The sequence below is a fragment of the Balaenoptera ricei genome, chromosome 2, assembly GCF_028023285.1.
Source record: "Balaenoptera ricei isolate mBalRic1 chromosome 2, mBalRic1.hap2, whole genome shotgun sequence".
Lineage (NCBI taxonomy): Eukaryota > Metazoa > Chordata > Mammalia > Artiodactyla > Balaenopteridae > Balaenoptera > Balaenoptera ricei.
The window spans coordinates 37,969,708-37,992,870 of NC_082640.1; the positions used below are offsets into that span (position 1 = coordinate 37,969,708).

A 23,163-nucleotide genomic window follows, 5' to 3' on the forward strand; every position below is an offset into this window, starting at 1 on the left:
CTTTGTGTGACACTAGAAACGCTGGCATGAGGAAGGAGTGGACTTGTAGGAGCCTTGGGTCACACTGGGAATAAGGATCTAAAGAAGCGGACGGCAGGAAGTCAGGCTGTACCCCGCGCTTCCCACCCCTCTCTTGTGAGGGTGTGAGTATGAAGGGTAACGTGAGGGGTGGAACTCTTCTGTATCCTGATTGTGGTGGTGGTTACATGAATTTCTACATGTGTTAAAACTTGCAGAACTGTGTACTAAAAGAAAAAAGTTAGTTTTACTGTATGATCATTTTAAAGATAAAAATTCTTTTCAAGTTAAAACAAGAAAACTCAAGACCTTGTCCCCTGTGCCCCATCCCGGAACTGAACTGGGGATGCAAAGTAAAGGGACTGAAGTAAAGTGAACAAGTCCCCTCCCCCACCCATCAGTGTTTGGTTAAACTCCCCACTTTAAGAAACTGGCTCTGCTGGGAGGTGTGGTTGGCCAGGCTGGGCTGGCTCTGGCCCACTAGCACCTGAAAGAGGAGGCCTAGAACCTCCCAGAACTCAAAGAACTATACCAGCCTCAAAAAGCAACAGTCCTTTGCTTTTTGGAAGGGGCACGATTCAATTTCAATTCTTTAGATTTTATTTAAAAAAAAAAAAAAAGTAAAGTGCATTTTATTAAAAAGAATACAAAACCCACATAAACTCAGGGCCCCTGTGCTGGGCAGTATCAACATACCGTAGAGTGGAGGCTGCAAGGTGTAGGGGTGAACTGGGGACTGGTTTTGAAGAGGCCAGGGCAGGTGTGGGGAAAAGGGACACAGGTTTGCAGGCTGGGATGGAGGAAGGCAGGCAACAGTCTTCCTGGAATTCTGAGGGAAGGTGTACATTGTCATATACTCTCTCCTGGGCTCACGCTGCCCTCTGTCTCTCTCATGTGGCCGCAGCCTGATACAGGCCGGAAAGGTCCAGGAGGTGGGTCTGAGCCCAGGGCCTCGTGAGGGCTGTGGTGCCAGCGTGGCCCTCCGGTCCCTGAGGTGACAGAACGATGGCTGCAACAACTTGGCCAGCTGGCGATGCTGGACCCACTGGAGCCCGAGCTGGCCCCTGGCTCTGCCATGAGAAGGGGCAGCCTGTGGCAGTAGGATAAGGCAGAAGGTGGAAGAGGCCAGTTGGTGTGGGATGTCCAACTCTGTCTCCAACAACCACTTTGCATGAGCCCTCCCAGTCCGGAGGCTGGGCTGGCCTGGCCGTGTGCATGGCGTTCTGTGTTCTCTCACTGTTTTCTCTTGTTTCACATTTTCAACTGTTTTGAAACAAAGGGCTCAGTTTACATAAGGAGCACTGTTCTGCCCACTCGGGCAGGCCCTGATCTTGAGCCAGGCCCTGTGGGGCTGTGGCCATCTGGGGTGGAGGGGCCTTGCCTCTCGACAGCAGGCGAGCTGGCTCCATCGCTCCCGAGGGCTGGGCACCGCGGCTGTGTTCCACGAGGAGCAGAGGTCCAGCAGACCCTCTCTGAGCACTCCTGGCCCCTAGAGGGAGGCTGCCTCTAGAAGTCTGCTCTCACACCACGGAGTCCCGGATTTCAGAGCCCAGGCGGACCCGGGGCCGGGGACACACCGGGGACACCTCCACGAAGCTGTCCTGGATACTGAGCGGCCTCTTCTCTGACTCTGTGAAGACCCGGGGCCCTGGGGAGCTGTCCGACAGAGCCTGGTAGCCTCGGTGGTCGAGTGGGGTGCTAGGGGGGCCCACGCCATTGAGCGGCCGGGTCTCAGGTGGCAGTACCACTGGGCGGGTCTTGGGGTGCACGCTGGCACACTCCCCCTGCTTCAGGAAGACTTTCATGCCGCCCCGGTGCCGGTAGAGGAAGAATAAAATGAAGAGCACCATGGCGAACACGAACAGTGCGCACATCACTAGGAACTCGGTCCAGTAGGACTTGTCTGCACCCCAGCTGGCCTTGCCCCCGGCTGGTGCGCTCACCCGAGATGTGTTGATGATGACGGGCACGCTGCCACTCCGGTCTGCTCGGTCTGCCACTGGGTCCTCCACCACCTCTGGGCAGTAGCTGGCCTCCAGCTGCCGGAAGCCCTCCTCCAGCGACCAGCACTGGAACTCCCCCAGCTCCTGCTGGCTGCCCACCAGCAGCAGGTCCCCGGTGGACAGCACGCGGCAGGAGGCTGAGGCATTAATGGGGACCCCGTTGTGCAGCCAGAGCCGGGTTGCCAAGTTGGAGAGGAGGGGGCAGGCCAAGGTGTTCACTGTGTGGGGCTGGAACTGGACTGGCTCACAATGCTTCTCGCCTGCAGGTAAAAGAGGCACAGTCCCGGGTAAAGGGGCTGGCGTCCACGGTAGCTCCAGGCTCACCCACCTCCCTCTGGGCTATGGTCCTCATGCTGTAACAGCAACTCTGGGGACTTCGGGGACTGGGGGTCTCACTTGCCAGGGTCCTGCTTGCAGGGCCAAAGGGGTGAGGAAGTGACGAAAGGCATTTACACACAGCAGTGGCTGCAGGAGCCTTCTGGGCACGCTTGACCCCCACCTCTCCTCCACCCTCTGACGGGGCACCTTACCTCTTGGTACAGAAGTCCGGCCCTTGGACGAGGAAGTGTTGCAGAGTTCCCTGGCATTGGCCCCCTCGATGTCCTGGATCCATGGCCTGAGGACCAAAGAGAGTCCGGGATGGGCCAGGAACCCCCGCAAGACCGCATCTGCCCACCCTCCGTGCAGCATACACCCTCACGCAGCCCTGCAGATGTGGGCCTGGGGAAGGGCTCGGGGACCACCAGGCCCAAAGCGGGGGTGAAAGGCAAGCGGCTTCCCTGGGTGGATTCCCCACCCCGCAGGGTTTGGGCCGGCATCTCCTCTGTCTACACAGTATTTACTTCAAAGTTACTGTAGGGGGCTTTCCTGGTGGTGCAGTGGTTGAGAATCTGCCTGCCAATGCAGGGGACATGGGTTCGAGCCCTGGTCTGGGAAGATCCCACATGCCGCGGAGCAAGTAGGCCCGTGAGCCACAACTACTAAGCCTGCGCGTCTGGAGCCTTTGCTCCGCAACAAGAGAGGCCGCGATAGTGAGAGGCCCGCGCACCGCGATGAAGAGTGGCCTCCGCTCGCCGCAACTAGAGAAAGCCCTCGCAGAGGAACAAAGACCCAACACAGCCAAAAAAAAAAAAAAAAAAAAAAAAAAAGTTACCGTAGGGACTTCCCTGGTGGGCCAGTGGTAAAGAATCCACCTTCCAACGCAGGGGATGTGAGTTCGATCCCTGGTCGGGGAACTAAGATCCCACGTGCCACATGGCAACTAAGCTCACGTGCTCTAGAGCCTGTGTGCCACAACTAGAGAAAAGCCCATGTGCCGCAACGAAAGATCCTGTGTACTGCAACTGAGACCCAGTGCAGCCAAATAAATAAATATTAAAAAAAAAAAAAGGTACTGTAATACTTCCCTGAATTACAAAAGCAGTGAGTTGAGCTCTTAGAAAAAGTCTGGAAGGACAGCTGGATCTGTACGTATGTACCTGTCTCTTTTAAAGCAATGCACATGCACTGATTTGTTTTTAGAAAACCGGAAAAAACCAAGCACAAAGGCTAAAAACATTACAAAAGTCACAATCAACCATCCAGTGAGAATGGCAGGCAGCATTTTTTTGAGTGTGCCTTCAGGTGTACACATGTGTACGCATACATGGTGTTTTGAAATATAAAACTGGAACCAGGTATCCCCTTGAGTGAAGTATGTACACTACAAATAGTACAGATCCCATATTTACTTAAAATATGTGTATTTTTATTTTACACATATGTAGAAAAATCTGGGGGGATATATATTAAAATCTCACTGTAAGTCTCTCTAGGTGGTAGGATTAGGGTAGTTTTTATTTTATTTGTTTATCTATTTTTTTCTATATGAAAATTTTAAATCTAAGTAAGTGATTTTGAAAACAGTTTTTAATGGGTTTGTTTGTTTGTTTTTGGCTGCACCACTTGCAGGACCTGAGTTCCCCAATCAGGGATCGAACCTGTGACCACTGCAGTGGAAGCGCAGAGTCCTAACTACTGGACCGCCAGGGAATGAATTCCCTTAATGGGTTTGTTAACGGACTGTTATGTAGCCGTTATTTTTTGTTCCTTAACTACATTCACGTGCTGGTCGACATTCTCCTGCAAAGCTTTTCATAGCTCTGACATTTCATACTTTACCAAATCTTGTCTCTGCTTTACAGATGGGTAAGGCAAACATAATTTATCGTTTGAACTATAACACTTAATGAGAGTCAGAAGGGGAGCTGATTAATAATTATTCCCAGACAGTGGACACAAATGAGGCTGTGTGGTGATTCCACAGAGGGCCTAGGGAAGGCACTCGGAGGCCTAGTGCATATGGATGGATGAGTGGGTGGGGCCTTCAGGAGCTCTCACCTGGAGGCCACCGCAGGCCGGTAGAGGCTGACGTGCTTGCAGCTGGAGCCGCTCCAAGCGCAGTAGGGGTCCCGGGCCAGGAGGCAGTCCCCGCAGCTCTGGTACAGGCTGCAGTTGGCCACGGGCACCTGGACCACACCCGAGTGTGAGGCACCATACAGCAGTCCCTGCACAGGCATGGGGGATGAGAAGCAGGCGCGGGCAGCCAGGGCCACCACCCAGAGCTGCACCCGGCTCGAGTGCACACAAAAGCCACCCACAGGGGGCCTCCTCTCATGCTCCTGGGCCCCCACATTCTGAGAGCTTATGCCAGGAGCCTGGATCTCTCCATCCGGCTGGGGCGGGGGTCAGGCACCCCAAGCACGCTGCTCGGACTCCTCCTTTGCTCACCCTGTCGGCATCCAGGAGCAGGTTCTGCACGGGCTGTCCTGATGAGAAGATCTGGAGCTCCTCAATGATATGCACCCCGGGGCCCACGCTCACTGCCTTGTGCAGCCAGCCGTCACCTGCAACATGGACAGCACTCAGGCCCTGCGCGGAGCCTGAGGCCCACGTCCCAATAGCTATGCCCCGTTGACTCAGATCCTGCCCTGCTGTGGGCACTCACTAGTGCCTAGGAAGAGGACGTCGTAGGTGCGCTGCAGGCCAGGGACGCGGTGGACAGCCACACGCTGGTAGCGGGCCTGGGGCTGCAGGAGTAACAGGCGGCTGCGGACCTGCCCGTCCATCAGGAAGTGGTCCTTGAGGAAGTTCAGCACACGGTCGGGGAGCTGCAGGGATGAGCTGATCTTCCTTTCCCGGGCGCTGTTGTTGATGCACTGAAGGAGAAGGCGGTGGCTTGAGGCGAGTGGCACATAGGGCAGGAAGCAGGATGTGGGTCCTGCAAATCCCACTGGGACTGCCGGCCCTGTCTCCCCAGTGAACAGCAGGGGTACCTGCCCCACCCTTGGAAGCCACAGCACAGCACTCCAGTTCTGCGAAGCCAGCGCGCTGATCTACAGGCCTAAGGGCAAAGCCCAGGGTGTGGGGCGCCCAAGGGCCCCGGCTGCCAGGGTCTACCCCTCTCTGCCCACCAACCATCCCTCCTTCCTGCCCACCATTCCCCCACCCCCTTCCGCAAGCCTCAAGAAGCATGACCACACTTCCTGCTCCTGTAGCATCCTTTCGCCAGTGCTCTCTCAGGATGCCCTGGCTGACCAAGGCTTCCTAGTGTAGGGGCATGAGGGTGCCTGCAGTTAGTTTCCCTTATTGCCAGGGGGCGCTTCCTGATTCTCTCTGCCCCAGGTCATTCTCTGTAAAAGCCCCAGGAATTAATACCCTGGAGTGACCCTCAACTGCACAGGAGTTGGTGACAAACACCCCAGTGGGACAATGCTGAGATGTGCTCCACGCAGCCTCCCAGGGCCCCAGGGAACGAGCTCCAGGTGCCCACAGCAGTAGCAGCTCAGTGACACACACTTTCTTAGCTCGGCCCCTTCCTCCCACAATCCTGTTCCCTCCTGCTTCTTCCTGGGATCACCTCTCCTAAAAACTGCTGGCACTCACATCCTTGTCTCAAGGTCTGCTTTGTGGGGAGCCCATGAGGCTGGAAGGAAAGAAGAAAGGACTATTTCCCCATGGCCTGTCAGTCAATCAATAAATAAGGAGCTCACAGTAGAGTTGGGGAGAGGCACGTGCAGTCAGCGTCCTGATGGGGGACACCCCTGCCCAGCCTAAAGCAGGTTTGAAGCCACCCCGACATTCATGGTCACATCTAACTCAGAAAGACAAGCAGACCTGGGCTTTGTCCCCACTTTCAAGGTGAGAAAACAGACTCAGAGAAAGCAAGTGATCCCAGCACGGCTGGGGACCCATCCTCCCAGCACGGGGGCAGCACTCACCGCGCCAGGCCGGGGCGAGGGCACCGGGTGGGTCACGGTGTACCACTGCTGCGTCTCGCGGTTCACCTCCTTGTAGAGGCCATTGAAGGCCCTCTGCACGTCCCTCATGGTGAAGACACAGATGGCAGAGCCTTCTGTGGTCCCCCTGTGCCTACCAAGGAAATGGCCAGATTAGCCCAGGAGCCCTGGGGCTCACAATGAGGCCAGCGGGGCCCAATCCCTGCCCCAACTCGTCCCCCCCCCCCTGTTCCCAGCTAGGTCCTGGGGGCCCTACCACTGGGATGTGAAGACCCCGTAGAAGAGGGTGTCACGCCATTCCTGGGGGCTGGGGCTCAGCGTGAAGACGTCTTGCAGTACGTTGAATGGGAAGCCATCGTCAGGCCGCAAGCACAGCAGCTGGGCCTTCAGGAAGGACGTCCAGCGCTGCTGCAGGACCCGCTCGCCTCCCTCATCACCCTGGGAGAGGGAGAGAGGGCCTGGGCTTAGGCATGAGCAGGGGTGGGACACTTGGTGCTCCTCGCTGCCCCCTCCCCAGTGGTGGCTGAGACAGACGCCAGGAAGAGCCAGACAGACCCAAAGCCAGGCCTGAGTCCATTTCAAATCAAGAAGACTTGAGGTGGCAGCCTTCAGGTCCCCTCACCGGGAGGCTAGCTAAGTAAATGACAGCGCTTTCCTTACTGTGGGACACCAGGGAAAAGGACGAAGGGGAGTCTATCTACAAATGTGGAAAGATGTCATGATTCACCGCTGAGCAAAAAGGGAAGCTAAAGAATCACATTACAGTATAACTCTTGTTTGTACATGGTTTTAAATAATATAAATACGTATGTATTTACACACGTGCCAAAAAAAAAAATTAGCAAGGAACACTCTAACTTGTTAACAGTGGTCACTTCTTGTGGTAGGACGGTGGGATTATAACACCAATAGTTGACAACTAGTGGTTGCTCATCACATCTCTAAAAGCCCTACACAGATCTTAACAACCCTGAGGGAGTTTTGTTACGATTCCCACTGAACAGAGATGGAAACGAGCAGATTTCTCAGTAAGGAAACTGCCCAAGATCACATGACCTGCAGGGTTTGAACCCAGGCAGCCTGGATCTAGAGTCTACGCTCTTAATAACGATACCACGGTGCGTCTTATCTTGTAAGTGATTTTCGTGTGTACTTTTCTACATTTTCATGTTTTTTAAAATAAGGAAAAACAGAGACATTTTAACTGAAAAGGAGAGAGAGAAAAGCCAGTAGCCGAGCCGTTCCTCCTGGAGGACAGGAGAAGGCCACAGGTGCGGGGCCTTCTGGGTCTATACCCGAGGAGCCTTCGGGGTCTCTGGGATGGCCCGGCCTGCTCACCTTGCAGACACGGGCAATGCGGGACACGATGGTGTTCTCAAAGAACTCAAACTCCTGGCCAGTCTCGCTGAAGAAGAAGTAGATCTTGTCATCGTCCCCTTGCAGGCTGCCCAGGCTCTCGGGAATGTAGGCTGAGGCCACAAACGCTGGGTCTGTGGGGGCCAGTGGGGAGTGCAGTCAGCCCAGGGATCCCAGACAGGCAAGGCTCTGTTCTCAGGCCCTGCTGGGGGGACAGGGCCCCCTCCCTGGGGCCCCGTGACAGCCCACTGGGAGGGGCGAGAGGACTTCACCTTGTAGCCAGTTGAGGGAGCTCTCAGTCTTGGTGGGGCGGAGGCTTTGGCTCCGTGAGATGGCCGGGTCATTCCCCTGGAAGCTGCTGACTGTTCCAGTGTACAGCTCGCCATCTGCCAAGAGGACATTCCCATGGGAATGAGCCCTCAGCACAGCCCTTTCCCGCTCAGGGCCTGGAGTGACATGAGTGCTGCCCTTCTTGTTTGAGGACAGAGGAGGGAGTAGGAACTAAGAAAAGCCAACCCGAGGGCAGCCCAAGGTCGCCGCACCCCCTGGGAATCGGTGTGGCATGACCCACCAGCTCAGACCTGGGGCCCACCCTGCTCCCCTGCCCGCCCTCACATGGAGCCTCAATGAGCCCATCCTGCCCACTGCCCCCCAACACTCACCCACCACCAGGGCCGTGGACTTGAAATTGGGGTCAAAGGGACAACGGCCCTTGCCATCTTCCAGGAGGATGTTCCCCACCACGTCCTGTGCCAGAGTGAAGTTCTCCATGTTCTGCAGGGGGTAGATTGGAGAGCTCAGGGGCACGCCAGGGAGTGAGCAGGCTCGGCGGGAGAACAGGGAGGTGTGCTGGAGAGAAGGGAGGGGTCTGACGGGCCGTCCTTCTCATCCTGGCACCTCGGGCACAGTCCCAGCACCATCTCACCAGGACCTGACGCGGTGGGCACTGTTGCCCCACGTAGCAGAGAGGAGAGGAGGCTTAGAAAGGCAATGTGAGCCAGGAAAGGGCAGCGACATGATTCAAACTCAGGTATGTCTGACTCCAAAGCTGGTAGCTCCAAAGCCTCAAAATGCCACCCTTTATGAAGGCGTGCGTAGGGCAGAAACGTAAGGGTATGCGTGTGTTGAGGAGGGTGGACGAGGTGGGCTGGCGGGAATTGAGTGAGGGCGGGGGAAAGAGCTGGAGGAAGCAAGAGGGTGTGATTGTGGGTCAGTCAGGATTTTTGTGCCTGGGGAATCCCACCCCCCGCCGCCCCCTGCAGGGCAACCTGGCCATCAGGGCTGGGGCTGGGCCTCAGGGCTCTCGGGGCCCACTGCTGTCAAGAAGCCTCCCCCTGGGCCCTGCCCTTTACCAGGGGTCAGTGCTAGAGACCAGCTCCCTGGGGCACAAAGACAGGCAGTTCCCAGGCCAGCCGCGGGCGAGCCCGGGGTGAGGAGGGGCACTCACAACGTAGGTGCACACGGGGCTGAAGGCCGCGGTGCCACAGGTGAACAGGTGGCTGCTGTTGAGTGGCAGGAGGATCTTGATGTAGTTTTGACAGTCCCGCTGGAGGAGGGAGGAGGATGTCAGGCCCAAGCAAGCCACCAGGGGGCACCGCCGAGCCCTCCCCACGGATGCAAGGCCAGCCCTGGGGGTGAGGCCTCTGCTCCCCAGTACTCAAATCCTGGAGTAAATGAGGCTCCAGGAGCCTCGTGGGGCAGAGCAGATGGAGGACCACGGAGCGTGTGTGCAGGAGGGGGACCTTGGGCCTCAGGTAGTTCCGTGATTGGAAAACTTCTCTTCAGTCTGGGGTGAAGGCACAGAATCCCTCCCTTTTGAGCTGTCTCGGCCCCACCTGGTGAGGCAGCTACGCCCAGAGCAGGAGGAAACACGCAGCCCTGAACCCTGGGCCCCAGACTTGCGGATCGCCTCCACAAGCGTGTCTAACAGGCATCTCCTACTGAGCTTCTGATTGTTCCCCCAAAACTCTCTCCTCCGGCATCTGCCCCCTTGCACTGACGGCTACTCCACCTTCTCAGTTCCTTAGGCCCCGAGCCTCACAGCCAGCTTCGCCTCTCCTCTGATACCCGCCACCCCGGTTCTTCCATCAGGAAATCCTGGTGGCCCCATCTTCAAAATACATCCGGGATCCGACCATTCCTCACTCCCTTTATTGGTCCAACCCTGGTCCGGGCACCATCGCCTCTTGCCCCTCACTGGTCTCCCTCCCTCTGTCCTCGCCGCAACGAGGCCGCTCTCCACCACGGCGGCCAGAGGGACCTTTTGCAAACACACGCCAGGCCACGTCACTGCCCTGCTCAGCCAGCCAGTGGTTCCCCATATACCTCACTCAGAGTGAAATCTATAGTCCTGTTCCTCCTCCATGTCAACTCCCTCACCTCATTTGAGCCAAGTAATCTTGGCTCAAATGTCACTTTTTAAATGAAGTGTAACCTGACCACCTTTTAAACCTGACCTTCTTTTTCACAATGATATAATAACCAGTGTCTAAAAGCACCTGGGCACAGAGCAAGTGCTTAATACATTTCTGCTGAATAAAAGAAATCAGGGGTGGCCAGGACTTGAACCTGTGTCTTGACCCCAAGTCCGGTGCTCTTCTGCCTTCACCTTAACTGCCCTCTGCTGCACTCAGGACCAGGAAGGCCTCTGGGAATGGTGGGGAGTCCTCCCAGAGAACCCCAGGCTGGACTGGCTCCCACCCAGTGGTCTGGCCAAAACCAAACCAGGATTATGTCAGACCTGCTACATCAGGCACCACCCTCAGAAGGACAGACTCCCACCCCCACCCAATCACTGCTCATGCTGGAAGCTGATGTTTATTTGGCACTTATTATGTGCCAGGTGCCTTATGTCTATTAGCTCATTGAATCCTCACGGTAAGTCCAGTGAGACAAGCATCATTATCCCCATTTTACCAAGGCTCAGAGAGGCAAATCTACTTACTTGTCCAATGTCACAGACATAGTAAGTATAGGGCTGAGACTCAAACCCAGGTTTGGCCATCTCAGAAGCCTATGCCCTTTCTACCACAGCTCGCTGCATCTGCTCCCACCTCCTGCCTCCATCCCGGGCCCAGATCTACCACCCTCCATCCCTCCTTCAGCCCAGGTCACCTCCAGGTGCTAGCTCACCTGTGGGTCCTTGCCCTTGAAGCTGCACTGCTGTTTCCTCTCTGCATCTGCGCTCCACAGCAGCTGGGGAATTAGAAAGGGGAAGGTAAGTGTGCAAGTGGAAACGAAGGATATGTCCCTCTTTTCCTTTCCCCTCTCCCGTTTGCATCATCCTCGGACGCAGAAGTTCCATCTTCCCCACTGGCATCCTCCACCCAGGCTAGCCATCCCCAGGCATCATCTCACCTCCTGGTACCCCCCTCCTGGCAGGAAGCTGCCGCTGCTGTTGAGCGCAAAGAGGGCCTCTCGAGCACCCACGTATAGAGTCCTGCCATCCCTGCTCAGCAGGAGGGCTGTGTAGTTGGAGATGTGATCCACTTCAAATCTGAGAAGTGACTGCTTTTCAGAGCCTGGAGAGAGGACGATCGATGGACATTACCTCCTGGGGGCCCCCGCTCCCACAAGAACCCTCCTATACCAACCTCTAGAACGCGCCGATCTGACTGAAGGTAGATCAGCAAAGCAGTGGGTGGCATGGGGCTGGGGACAAGGCGATCGGATTTAAGGGGAGCAGCATTCCCGGACCCTCAAACATTATGTATGAGACAAAGGCACAATGATGAACGTAAAAGAACATCAATTATAGCACCATTCACGTTAATGAAAAATTGAAACAACCTAAATGCCCAACCACAGGGGACTGGGTGAAAATAAACCCAAATACTTCCTTTGCTGGAATACTATGCAGCTGGTAAAATGCTGTTGTATTAGAAACTCCAGACCAACAAGCAAACAGTTACATAAAAAACCATGGTCAAAATATGAAGCGAACTAAAATATAAAGTGATGGATTTTGAGCACCTGACGGAATATAAGAAAGGAAAGTATATTTAACATTCTCCTTTGAGTGGGGTTAGACCCAAAGAGAAGGACTTGTAAGCACAGCCCACTCCTGTGGGCTGCAGTGAACATGATTTACAGAGGAACGCAAACATGGGGCGCTGGTCTTCAACTATACTGCCTCGCAGTCACTCATGGAAGATTTATGGTTATTAAACAGAATGTAAATGTTACACTGAATGTACAACAGACAGGCATTGTGATGCTGGGGGCCAGAGGAGTCAAGGAAAAAGTCGAGTCTCCATATCTTCCTCTGAGAGCAATGAGGGCCACAAGAGACTGTCCGTGGTTAGTGGAACAAGACACTGAGGCTTAAGTATATTATTTTATTTTATTTTTCCACCCCTCCCCCCGCTCCGCCCCCCGCATGTGGGATCTTAGTTCCCTGACCAGGGATCGAACCTGCGCCCCCTGCAGTGGAAGCTCCCCCTGCAGTGGAAGCTCGGAGTCTCAACCACTGGACCACCAGGGAAGTCCTTAAGTATCTTATTTTAAATTGCAAAGGTAACCAAATATAGTGGCAGAAAATGTTTGGAGGAAGTGGGGAAGGGTGATGGAACTGATGGAAAGCTTTATTTTTCTCAGCAGCAAGTCAGTAAGTCAGATAAGCCAAGAAATCGTGGGATAAGCGTTTTACTTAAGTGGAGGAAACCACTGTATAACAAGAAGTCTAAATGATTAAAATTGCCCCTTTTACCCAGGCCTGGGGCTGGGGAAGACTGAGGCAGTTACTGCTTTTCACAATAAGTCTTTCTATGCTTAAAAAAAAAAATTATGTGCATGTATCTTTGATATAAATTTCAAGTATCTTTCATTAAATGAAGGTTATAAAACAGTATGCATAGTTAGATTCTATTTGTTTGTGGGAAAAATATAAACATAGAAAAAAATCCAGAAGGATGAATCACAAAATGCTGGAAAGCGGTATCCCTGGTGGAATTACGGGTAATTTTTTTTCCCTTTGCACTTGTTATCATTTTTGGATTCTACAGGTTATACTTGTGCAATGCTAAAGAAATAAATTAGAGAGAAGAAAAGGAAGAAGAAGAAAAAAATAAACACACACATCTATCCACCACGATACCATCTGTGCTTTCAGTGACTAATGGATTTGGAGAGAAATTATTTTAAAAATTCAAAGCAGCTGATAAGAAAAGAAAAACAAGCAAAAAGCAGCCACCCTACCCAACCCCAGGCATCTCCTAACTGACCGGTGGATTGCAACCACGCAGACAAATAGTTTCATGAAGCTGAGGAAGCAAAAAATGCAACATGCCAACAAAGCAGTTGAGAAGACAGCTTCATGTGTGTTTACCTGGTGAGTGTTTTTACATACCCCTGGCCTGGTTCCACAAAGGGCAAGGAAACACAAAGAAAAGAAGGTAGTAAAATATAAACACTAAAATCAGGAGTGGAGGAAAAAACACATCTGAAGAAAACATCTAAACCAGAAACGAAGGACAGGTTTCACATAAGCAGGTCATAAGGTCCTCACACAGCTACCAGAGATGGGCTCCACATTTAGTGCTGAGCCTCCCAGTGGTCAAAGAGAAAACGGAAATCAAGTTACCTTGTCCTCATTATTCAAGAGGAAGAACACATACCAGCCTTTTTGGAGAAGCCAAGCTTTTTACCTGGCTGCTAATGGTGAAGGAAGCCCTTCGGTAGGACTTCCTAGCACATATACTGGGACATCCCACCAGCAAACAGGAATGACGGAGTTTCCAAGGCTGTTCACTTCCTGATGAGGGAGGGTAGTATCACAAGGTACCAGTGCAGGAATCTACAGGGAATCTGCAACTAAGTGGCTTGTCACTCTAGAACCAGAGCCAAAACAGGGACTGCTCTGGGAGTTCACAGGGCAAAGTCCAGCCTAATGTCCGGAACCTGAACTCTGTTACTGAAACCACACAGGGCAGCTGTGGTCTGGAGAAGTTAAGGCCTCTCTTTGAACACTTAAGTCCAGAATCACACTAGACTCCAGGTCTTTTGCCTCAAATTCCCAGCTCCTGACCACTTCCTATCAGCACTCTATATACTGGGAGGCCCAAGGAAAGTTTCCAGCACTAACCCCCTACTTTTCCCAAACAGAAAATTTCCCAACACGTAATTGGGGCCCAATTATGTTGCTTGTACTTTGTGCTGATGAGCTGGTCAGCCTTCTGGAACAAGCAACCCGACCATTTTGCATTCTGGTCCGGGAAGAACCGCCCCCCCAAAAGAGACCCCTCCCGTTGGCCACCACAGGAAGGTGTTGGGTAAACATGTTGCAGATATTAACTCCTTGGGTGCCCATGATGATCCTGTGAGGTAGGAACTGCTGCTATCTCCAGGTTACAAATGAAGAAATTGAAGCTCAGAGTCATTAAGCAACTTACAAAAAGCCCCACAGCAAAACAGAAGCTGTGATAGAAGGCCGGCTCAGGAGGTCTCCTCTCTGGACTCCTGGTCTGCAAACTGCAGGATGCAGCAAAAGCACCTGGAAGATCTAAACTCTAGATCCACGACCTGCCCCTGGAGACTCTGACGCTGCTGGCTTGGGATGGGGCCTGAGAACATGCAATTTTATGAGCTCCCAGGGGATTCTGAAGTTGGAGGCCCAAGGAGCACACTTTGAGAAGCACCGTGTAGGTAGGTCCTTTGTAGGGCAGTGTGGACGTCATCTCACCGAACTCTAGTTTTCTCATATACATCATGGGGATAATGAAAATAAAACCCACAGCAGGCTCACAAGGAGTCAGTTAGACCAGGGCAAACGGCTACCGCAGTCCCTCCTCATCTTTTGCAGCCCTCCAGGCTCCTGACAGCAAGGGTTGGCTCACATATGCCCATACTTATCTGCCTACAGAGGAGGGGCATTTCTACCCAGGCGGGTCCCGTAAGTCTGGACAGGAGGCTGCTCTTGGAATCTGTCCAGATACCGAAATGCCAAAGGTCAGAGATAAGCTTGAGTCCAGGTGGCAGCTCAGACTCACTCAGGCCTGGGGGGTGTGGGGAGACTTGCCAAGGGTCATACAGACATACCACAGCCAGGTTGGAGGGCCAGCCAGGGCGCCAGCTGCCCAGCCCTGGTCCAGCCCAGCCCTCCAAAGAAGCCAGCTGCTCAAGAGGCCCCCATACCTCCTCCAGTCACACTGGGAGTCCAGTCAGTGAAACGGCCAAGGAACAGAAAATGCCTGGGAGAAACAGGCAAGGGGCCCCTCACACCACGCACTCCCATTCTGGGGGCACTGCCTCTCCACCCCTCTGCCCTGAGTCTCTCAGACTCAAAGCCATGGTGTCCCGAAGGCCTGGCCCTCCGCAATCCCTCTTGCCCTGTGGACTTCACCAGGGCCAGTCAGTGGGGCTGGCTTACCAACTGGGAGTCTCAGTGCGACAGAGATTAGAAGCACAGACTCGAGTCAGAGACCTGGGTTCAAATCCTGCCTCTGTCACTTACTGTCCGTTTGCTACCAGGACAAGCCACTTAACACCTTGGAGCCTCACTTTCCTTATCTGTAAAATGAGGATAATACCACCTCGCCTCATAGGATTGTTACAAAAAGAAATGAGATTATATATGTAAATGATAACATACATAATAATAACCCACATTTACTGGGAGCTTTACTCAAAACAACTTCGAACACGTTATCCCAGTGCTGGCACAGTGTCTGGCACCCGATCAACACTCGAGTGGATCAAAAACAAAATCAAAAAGCCCTGCAGGAAAATCCAGCCCAGCGAGAGCTGCCAGAGAAACAGGGTTGCTTTGAAGAGCTGGGCCTCCCTGGTCCTCGTGGCTAACAAACTCATCCTGGGCCATTCTAACCTAGGCCTGCGACTGGTCACATGAGGGGCTCACGGCCAAGCAGAGAGCTACAGCTCAGACACGGGCCGGTGTCAGGGGCCCATGCGGTGTGTGAGAGCTGGTCCCTGCTCGGCGGTGTTCTGAGTGGGGTTCCTGCCTCAGCTCGCCCATGTGTGTGTTTGTGTGTGTGTACACCCTACCACAGGGCTTGTCCACGCTTGTGTGTTCGCTCTGGGGTGCTATCTGCAGAGGTGACTAAAAGGAAGTGTTTGTGCACTCAGCTCCATGAGTGCTGGCCCACCTTGGGGTCAGTCTTAGTGTCTACCCTGCTCTCTGTGTGGAAAGAGAGTGCCTTGTGTGGTCTTCTGGGCTACCTGTGCTGCTCAGACATCCTCCACACCCTCTACCCAGTGGGTTAGTCCAGTGCAGAGAAAGCCGGGCTGCCTGAAGCTGTGGCCAGTTCTCCCAGGTGGGATGAAACCGTCCCATCTAGCCTGGGCAGGCCTGAGCCAGTGGCTTCTCCAGGGCTCCAAGGCAGGATGGCAGCTGGCCTGGGGCTGTCCCACCTCGAGGCCTTGAGTCCTCCCCACCCTCGGCCTCGCCCTCGGAGAGGGTCAGAGCTACCTGCAGAGCCCCACTCCCACACCCTCAGGGCCTGGGCTCTCAGCAGGAAGTGATGCGGGAACAACTCAGCCCCCAGCCTCATCTAGAGTTTCTCCCCTGGCCTGTGACTCAGCCGGAAGCTTGGAGCTCCCTGGGGTGAGGCGGGAACAGGGTTCAGCACCATCCCCACCCCGGGCAGTCCCCACCCTGCCAACCAGGTGCTGCAGCAGGGCCCTGACTCAGAGCCCCGCCCCACCTTTCCCTCCACTGTGGCTCCAGGGGCACCACAGCTGACGCTGACCTGGCCTTAACAGCCCGCCGCCCACAGGCCCCAGCAGGACTAGGCCAGAAGACACCAGCTTCCCTGCGCAGTCAGGGCCTGGAAGGTGCTCCCAGCGGGAACGGGGGTGGGGCGTAGTGGGCAGCTGGCTGCCCCTCGGCTTGAATCACAAGGTCCCCAGAGAGGGGTCTGGGCCCTGGACAAACCCCTGAGAGCCTCCCAAGGCTCTGTTGGAGCACCTCTTCCCCAGGGAGTCACACGGGACCCTTGGACCCACTTGCACCAGCAGAAGCACCACCTCCAGGACAGGAGTGCTGACTCAGCAGCAAACTAGGGCAAGGCGGCCATCGACCTGGATGCCGCCGACCTGTTTGTGCATCCTCCTTCCCCCCCCCGCCCAATGTCGGGGCAGGGTGGCCAGACCGGCTGGAAGCGGCACGCCAAACTGCTGTCAACAGGCCAATGCCAGGGTAGCGACCCCAGCCAGGCAAGGGTCACTCTTGATAGGGGAAGGGGACTGTGTGCCACAAGTGCTCCCCATGGACTGAGGTAACCAAGAAAGAGGCAAGAAATCAAGGGAACCCAGCCTAGAAGCATCCTGTGTTCCTGGGGCATGCATGCTCGGGAAAGCCCGCTTTCCAGCTGGCTGCTGCTACCGCCCCAGGTGAGCTGGCCAAGTGCTCCTGCCAGAATCACCAGGTGGCCCCCACCCCTCTCAGACACCCTCCTTGTGTCCATCTGGACAACTGAGTCTTAACCCAGGACCTGTCATGGGCTGCCATCACCTTGGAAGCCTGACCCCCACCCGCCCACCAAGGACCAAGGTCAGCTCCTCTGGCCCTCTGCCCCGGGACTGGCTGTCCCCTCTCTCCTGAAGCCTCTACCCCCATCCTCCTCCTCTCAGAGGCCCCCCCTTTTCTAAGGAAACTGGGGCCATCAGGCATAAACAACCTCAACTTCCCATCCTCCATCTCCTCAGAAACTGAATCCTGTGTCATCAACCTCTGCCTCTCAAAGAATTTTTTTTTCCCTCGATATCTATCCTAGAAATGTGTGTGCCTCCCTCCTCCCTTCTCAGCCAAACTCCTGAGAAGAGCCACCCAGCGCCATCTCCATCCCTTACCTCCCACTCACTCCCTGCCTGGGGGTCAGGCCTGAACCAGGTCCACACTCGCCAGGGCCCGGGCATCGCCTTGCCGCCAAACCCCAGATGCCGAGGGGCACGGCCTGGCGGGGGTCCCCTGTCCTCTGGGGGTCTGCCACACCGATCTCAAGGGTCGCCTCACGTCTCCTTCACACTCCTCCCGGGCCTCCATCCCTCCAGGAGCTGATGCGCTATAGCACTTACTCAGCACTTTAAATGGGCTGGTGCACGTAATTCTGGCCAGGTCGTTGTCAGGTAGGAATTACCATCTGCTTTTTTCGGGCGAGAGAACCGAAGCACACGTGAAATGATTTGCCCTCAGTTACCCAGTTAGGAAGAGCGGTGGAGCTGGGATTTGAACCTGGGTCACCAGCTCCCGAGTCTGTATTATTAATCACCTTCAGCCTCTCCAGGCCTCGCTCTTGAATGTTCTTGTTCACTAGGGTCGGCCCTTGGCCCTTGGGCCACACATCCATGCCCATCGCTTCAATGTCTTGGATGCTGGCAACTCCCAAATCTCTTCATCCTCCAGTATGCAGGTCGTCCTCCAGTACGCCAGACCCCACTATGCAGGAGACCCTCCACGGGCACCTCCTCCACTGCCCTCTTCCAGACCACTCCTCGGCTTGGGATCTTGCGTCTTTGGGTGGCACAGCTCAGCGGGCTGGAAACCTGTGAGTCGCACTTTCTATCTCCCTCTCCCTCACCGTGGACATCTAATCCATGCTCAAATCCTGCCAAGTCTCCCTCCTCAATATTGTCCAAATCTATTCCCCTCACCATCCCCGCTACCTCGGGCCTGAACCGGGCCACTGCCCTCTCTCACCCGAGCCACTGCAGCAGCCTCCCAACTGGCCCCTGCCCCCAGCCCAGCTGCTACACTGAGGTCAGAGGGCTCTCTGGGGACTGTCATGGTCCTGTGTCCCTGTGTCCCAGCCCCTAATGGCCAGCCCTTGCCACATCCCCCTCCCATTTCAAAGGAGTGAACTTCGGCTCAAGGTCCTATTTCTCCTCGCCAGTCTTTGCCCAGGCAGTCCCCCTGCCCGGAATGCCCTTCCTTTTGACTAACTCCTACCCATCCTTTGAGACTCAGCTCGGTTTCGCCTCCTCCAGGAGGCCTTCCTGAATCCCCAGCTGGGCGAGGGCCCCTTCCCTGTGCACCCATCATTTCCTGCTCACACCTCTCGCGGTGCATTGGCCACATTGTTTGACGATGATGGGCCTCAGGTGCCTGTCTCCCTTACCAAGCTTTGATCCTTGAGGATCAAAACTGTCTTATTATTTGTAGTCCATATTTGTGTCATCTGGCCAGGGGAGTTCCAAGGAGTTGTTCAATAAACATTCGTTGACTGAATGAATGACTAACAGAGTCCCAAGTCCCAATTCAGGGTACTCTGGTCCAGGGACGGACACCAGATTCCAAGGGGGCAGTCCAGAGGTCCTGAAGCCTCACGATCGTGAGAGTGTGTCTGAGAAGCATGGCCCCTGCCCTGTCCCCTCCCCAGAGCTCAGTCCTGGAATCCCAGGGTCTAGATGGAAGTGTGACAGCTGAAAGTGCTGCAGGGAGATGGGAGAGGCCACAGGGACCAGAAAGCAGAGTCACAAGGTCTGTGTGTGAGTCCTGACTATTATCACTGACCAGTTAGACAAGATACCTGCCGTTTCTGGGAGGGAGTCCTCGCAGGGTTGCTGCGAAGACCAAATAAACGCAGCACGTGGAAATGCCAAGCTCCCAGGGTTAGGGGGCCACCAACAATTAGGATTGGCCCTACCCATGCCGCCCACCCACCCCCACTCCTCATCCTTGCTCTGAGTAAACTCCCAGCCCCTGGCCACCTTGGAAGCCCACTTGTACAGGGAAGGGGACAAGGGCAGGTGGGGGTGGAGCCTCCTACAGGCAGGAGCCCCTCTGAAGGGGTAGCCGCTGCTTCCCCCCAGACCATTGTTACTCAATGGAATGAGGGCTAAGCCTCATCAGGTCTTCAGAAGAGTTGGAAACCTGGATTTTTATAGAAAATTTCCTGAGTTTTAAATATTGGTGACTCATTAAAATTTTTCTAAAACACTTGGATGCCAAACAAAATATATCTCCATGCTGGCTCTGGCCTGTTGCTCCCCCGTTTGCAAACGTCTGTCTGAGACGTTTGCCCCAGTCTCCGGCGCACCGCGCTCCTGGCCAAGTCTGCCGGGTCTGCCCTATTTCCGACCATGGCTGTGCCATCAGGGCCTTAGCTGGATCTCTTGTCCCATCCAAGGAGTGACCTCAATAGATTTCTTTACCAGATGGAAATACATAACCTATCAATTATTCAAGGGCTGAGCTGGGTCATTTCGCTGCTTTTGTACATTTCACAGGTGAAGCAGGAGCCAGATGTTCTCATGGAAAGACTGTGATTCTTGAGGCAGAGAGCTTGTGGTCCAAGGCTTTGCCCCGAAACTTCTAGCTGCACGGCCCTGACAATATGAGTTCTCTTCTCAGAGCCTCGGGTCCCTCATCTGTACAAGATGAAACAATACCACCTCCATACCCCAGGCCAGCACCCAGCACACACTGGGCGCTCCCTCCCGGGTGGTTTTCTTCCCTCTTCCAGTTAACACCTCTCTCAGATGATGGGCAAGGGGAGGCCAAGAGAGAGGCAGCAAGTCAGTTCACTTGGCCCCTCTTTAGAATTAAAGATAAGGGGCTTCCCCGGTGGCGCAGTGGTTGGGAATCCACCTGCCAATGCAGGGGACACGGGTTCAAGCCCTGGTCTGGGAAGATCCCACATGCCGCGGAGCAACTAAGCCCGTGAGCCACAACTACTAAGCCCGTGAGCCACAACTACTAAGCCCGCGTGCCACAACTACTGAAGCCCGCGTGCCTAGAGCCCATGCTCTGCAACAAGAGAAGCCACTGCAATGAGAAACCCGTGCACCACAACGAAAGACTAGCGCCCGCTCGCTGCAACTAGAGAAAGCCTGCGCAGAGCAACGAAGACCCAACGCAGCCAAAAATAAATAAATAAATAAAATTAAAAAAAAAAAAAGAATTAAAGATAAAATGAGAGGTTTCTGTCTACTGTCTATTATCCCCACTGAAACCCCCTCACCACAGGCCCCTCACCTCTCTGAATGCCACTAAGCTGTCAGGATGGGCTTCTCAGATGGACCCATGAGTGCAGACCAAACAAGTCCCACGGAGAACAGGTCAGGTCGCAGGCTTGCAAGGCAGAACTGTGTGACGTGGACAAGATACTTCTCTTCTCTGAACCTCAGCTATCTTAACTGTAAAATGGGGATAATTCCATCTACCATGTAAGTGGAAATAATATACTAAAAGCCTGGTGCCCACAGTAGCCCTATACCTGCTACCTTACCTTCTACCTTCTAGGTGCTGGGTGGTGGAACACAAACATAAGGACGCCAGCTGTGCCACCTAAGGGCTGGTTCCTGCCCCATAGTGGAGACGGTCACACAGGAGTGGTGGGTGGCTAAAGAGTGACGAGGGAGACTGCACAGGGCTCTACTTTCCATCCTGGACTCGGGGGAGCATTGCCAGGACAGGGAGGTCAGAATGAGAGGAAGAGGAGAGGCAGGGGGAGGGGCGGGGGTGCTGGCTAGGGAAAAGCAGCAGCAGGAGCTCCTGAGGTCAGGCCAGCCCAGACCATGAGAGTCCCACATTTTCTCACTCCTCTTCCCCCTCGACCCACACGGAGGACCACATCAGAGGCCTCCGATCCTGAGCACCCAGGGATGGGGGAGTGGGGCCACAGGCCCTAAGAAAGGGGACAAAGGAAGGCGTGACGGACATGACCTGAGTCCAGCTTTTTCTCCAGGCCCCGTGCCATCCTCTCTGTCTCCCCTGTCTAGGAGAGGAACGTGCAGGTATATCTAGCTGTGCCCCAAAAGTTGTGCAAGCTCAGAGCTCTGCTGGGCTGGCACACAGGCATTTCAACACCCAGCTAAATGTGGGTTATGCAGAGGGCAGAGTGGAGGCAACCAGGGACAGGGAGGAGGGGGAGGTGCGGTCCAGCCCCAGGCAGAGGAGGTTCTCGGGGCAGAGGAGGACTTTGAAAGAGCTGAACCAGGAGCACTTGAAAAGTGGACTAAATTAAGCAGGACCCCTGACGATGGCCTCCAATCAGCCCTCGGGGGACTTGCTTGGTCTCCTACCCTGGGTTAGGGGGTGGGGTCTGCACCACTTCATTCCCTGGCCATAAGGTCTTAGCACCTAGCAGAGGGCCTGCATACAGCCAGCGCTCACCAGTATCTACCCAGTTGATGCAAATAACCTCACCCAGCAAGGCGGGCAGGGAATTTCCACCACAAAGAAGAGTAGCCACTACCTTTTACTGGGGACATAGCATGTGCCAGGCACCGGGCCAAACACTTTACACACATTATTTCACGTAATCCTCTCAGGACCCTGAGAGATGGATCCTGCTGTTACTCCCATCTTGCCAATGTGCAAATGGGCTTGGAGGAGGTGGGCACTTGCCCCAGGTTGTGCGGTGAGCCGTCTGTTAGCACCACGGTTACAGCTCTGTGCTGAAGGGCCATGAAGATGCCAGACCACAGGACAGAGCTGAAGACAAATGCTCATGTCAAGCTGAGGCCACATCAAGGAGGGAGGCCGGTAACCAGCCAGGAAAAGACTTCGAAAGTGGCTTGCATGGGGCTTCTCAGGGCAGCCATGACCCTGGGTGCCCGCTCCAGGTCAGAGGACAAGCAGCTGATTCAGGCCAATGAGCTGTTCTCTCTGCTCAATGGGGTTTTGTTGACTGCGGTTTGCAGGCCTAGGGATTTATATCCAGTCTAGTTTGGAAACACTGTGTCCAGAGTCTTCCAGCCAGGCACTTCTGGGGCAGGGGGAAATTAATAACTCCTTTTAATTGCCCAAATAAGGGGACCCGATATGACTTTCATGAGCATAGGAGCAGGTTGTTTTGTTTCTGCCCACATGGCCAGGCTGGAAGGCACTGCACATCCGGGCCCATTGTTTCCACTCTGCATCTCTCCTGCTCCTAACCACTGTAAAGCCTCTGTCCTGACTGCACAGTCTCCGATGCAACAGAACCAAAATTCCACATGCTTCTTTGAAGTGTCCCTTTCACAGAGACAAGAAACCTCCTCTTAAGGCCACTGCTTGCCTAGCTGACCCTGGAGCCCCCAGTCCTCCTCCCACTCCTGTCCACTGGGTGAGACCACAAGTGGGGCACCCCCTCCTTATGGCCCCAGGAATCTGCTGCTGATCAACAGTAATGAGGGTTCCATACGAAGGACCTCAGATGCAAACTGGATGCTCTACTTCCAAGGATTTTGTTTTAAACCACAGACACAGGCCATTCTCCCTAGGCCTCCGGGCCCTTGGAGAGCCTGGGTGGGAATTCAGTACAGGAGGGCAGGTGGCAGGAAGCAGGGTGTGTTCTCTGTTCCATGCCTCTCTCCCTCTTCTGTGAGGGAGAGGCCTGGGGCTTCAAGCCCAGCATCCCATGGTCACCATGGGCTTGCCCGGTATGGGCACACTGCCAGGAACATCTAATGAGCCCCCAGGGATGAGGCAGGAAACCGCCTCAGGCCATGCTCAGAGGGTATGCCTGCTCAGTCACCAGGGATCCCCCTCTGGGGCTCCCAGCCGGCTGGGAGGACCTGCATGTAGATGGGAGGGGGGCAGCGGGGATCAAGGTCCTGGAGGGAGGCCA

General features: G+C 54.7%; 1 protein-coding gene across 2 annotated transcripts in view; it reads right to left on the reverse strand.

The window, feature by feature from the left end:
• Positions 1-633: 633 nt before the first annotated feature.
• Positions 634-23,163, reverse strand: part of SEMA4B (semaphorin 4B) — a 38,730-nt gene continuing 16,200 nt past the window's right edge. For both annotated transcript variants that reach the window (XM_059912470.1, XM_059912469.1), the window contains 13 exons: positions 11,012-11,175; positions 10,787-10,849; positions 9,102-9,200; positions 8,317-8,428; positions 7,927-8,040; positions 7,637-7,788; positions 6,555-6,736; positions 6,281-6,431; positions 5,008-5,218; positions 4,791-4,906; positions 4,401-4,567; positions 2,552-2,637; positions 634-2,281 (listed from right to left, as the gene is read on the reverse strand). In XM_059912470.1, the coding sequence (XP_059768453.1) occupies positions 1,539-2,281; positions 2,552-2,637; positions 4,401-4,567; positions 4,791-4,906; positions 5,008-5,218; positions 6,281-6,431; positions 6,555-6,736; positions 7,637-7,788; positions 7,927-8,040; positions 8,317-8,428; positions 9,102-9,200; positions 10,787-10,849; positions 11,012-11,175 (2,360 nt within the window). In that variant the 3' untranslated portion in view covers positions 634-1,538. The remainder of the gene's footprint in view (positions 2,282-2,551; positions 2,638-4,400; positions 4,568-4,790; positions 4,907-5,007; positions 5,219-6,280; positions 6,432-6,554; positions 6,737-7,636; positions 7,789-7,926; positions 8,041-8,316; positions 8,429-9,101; positions 9,201-10,786; positions 10,850-11,011; positions 11,176-23,163) is intronic.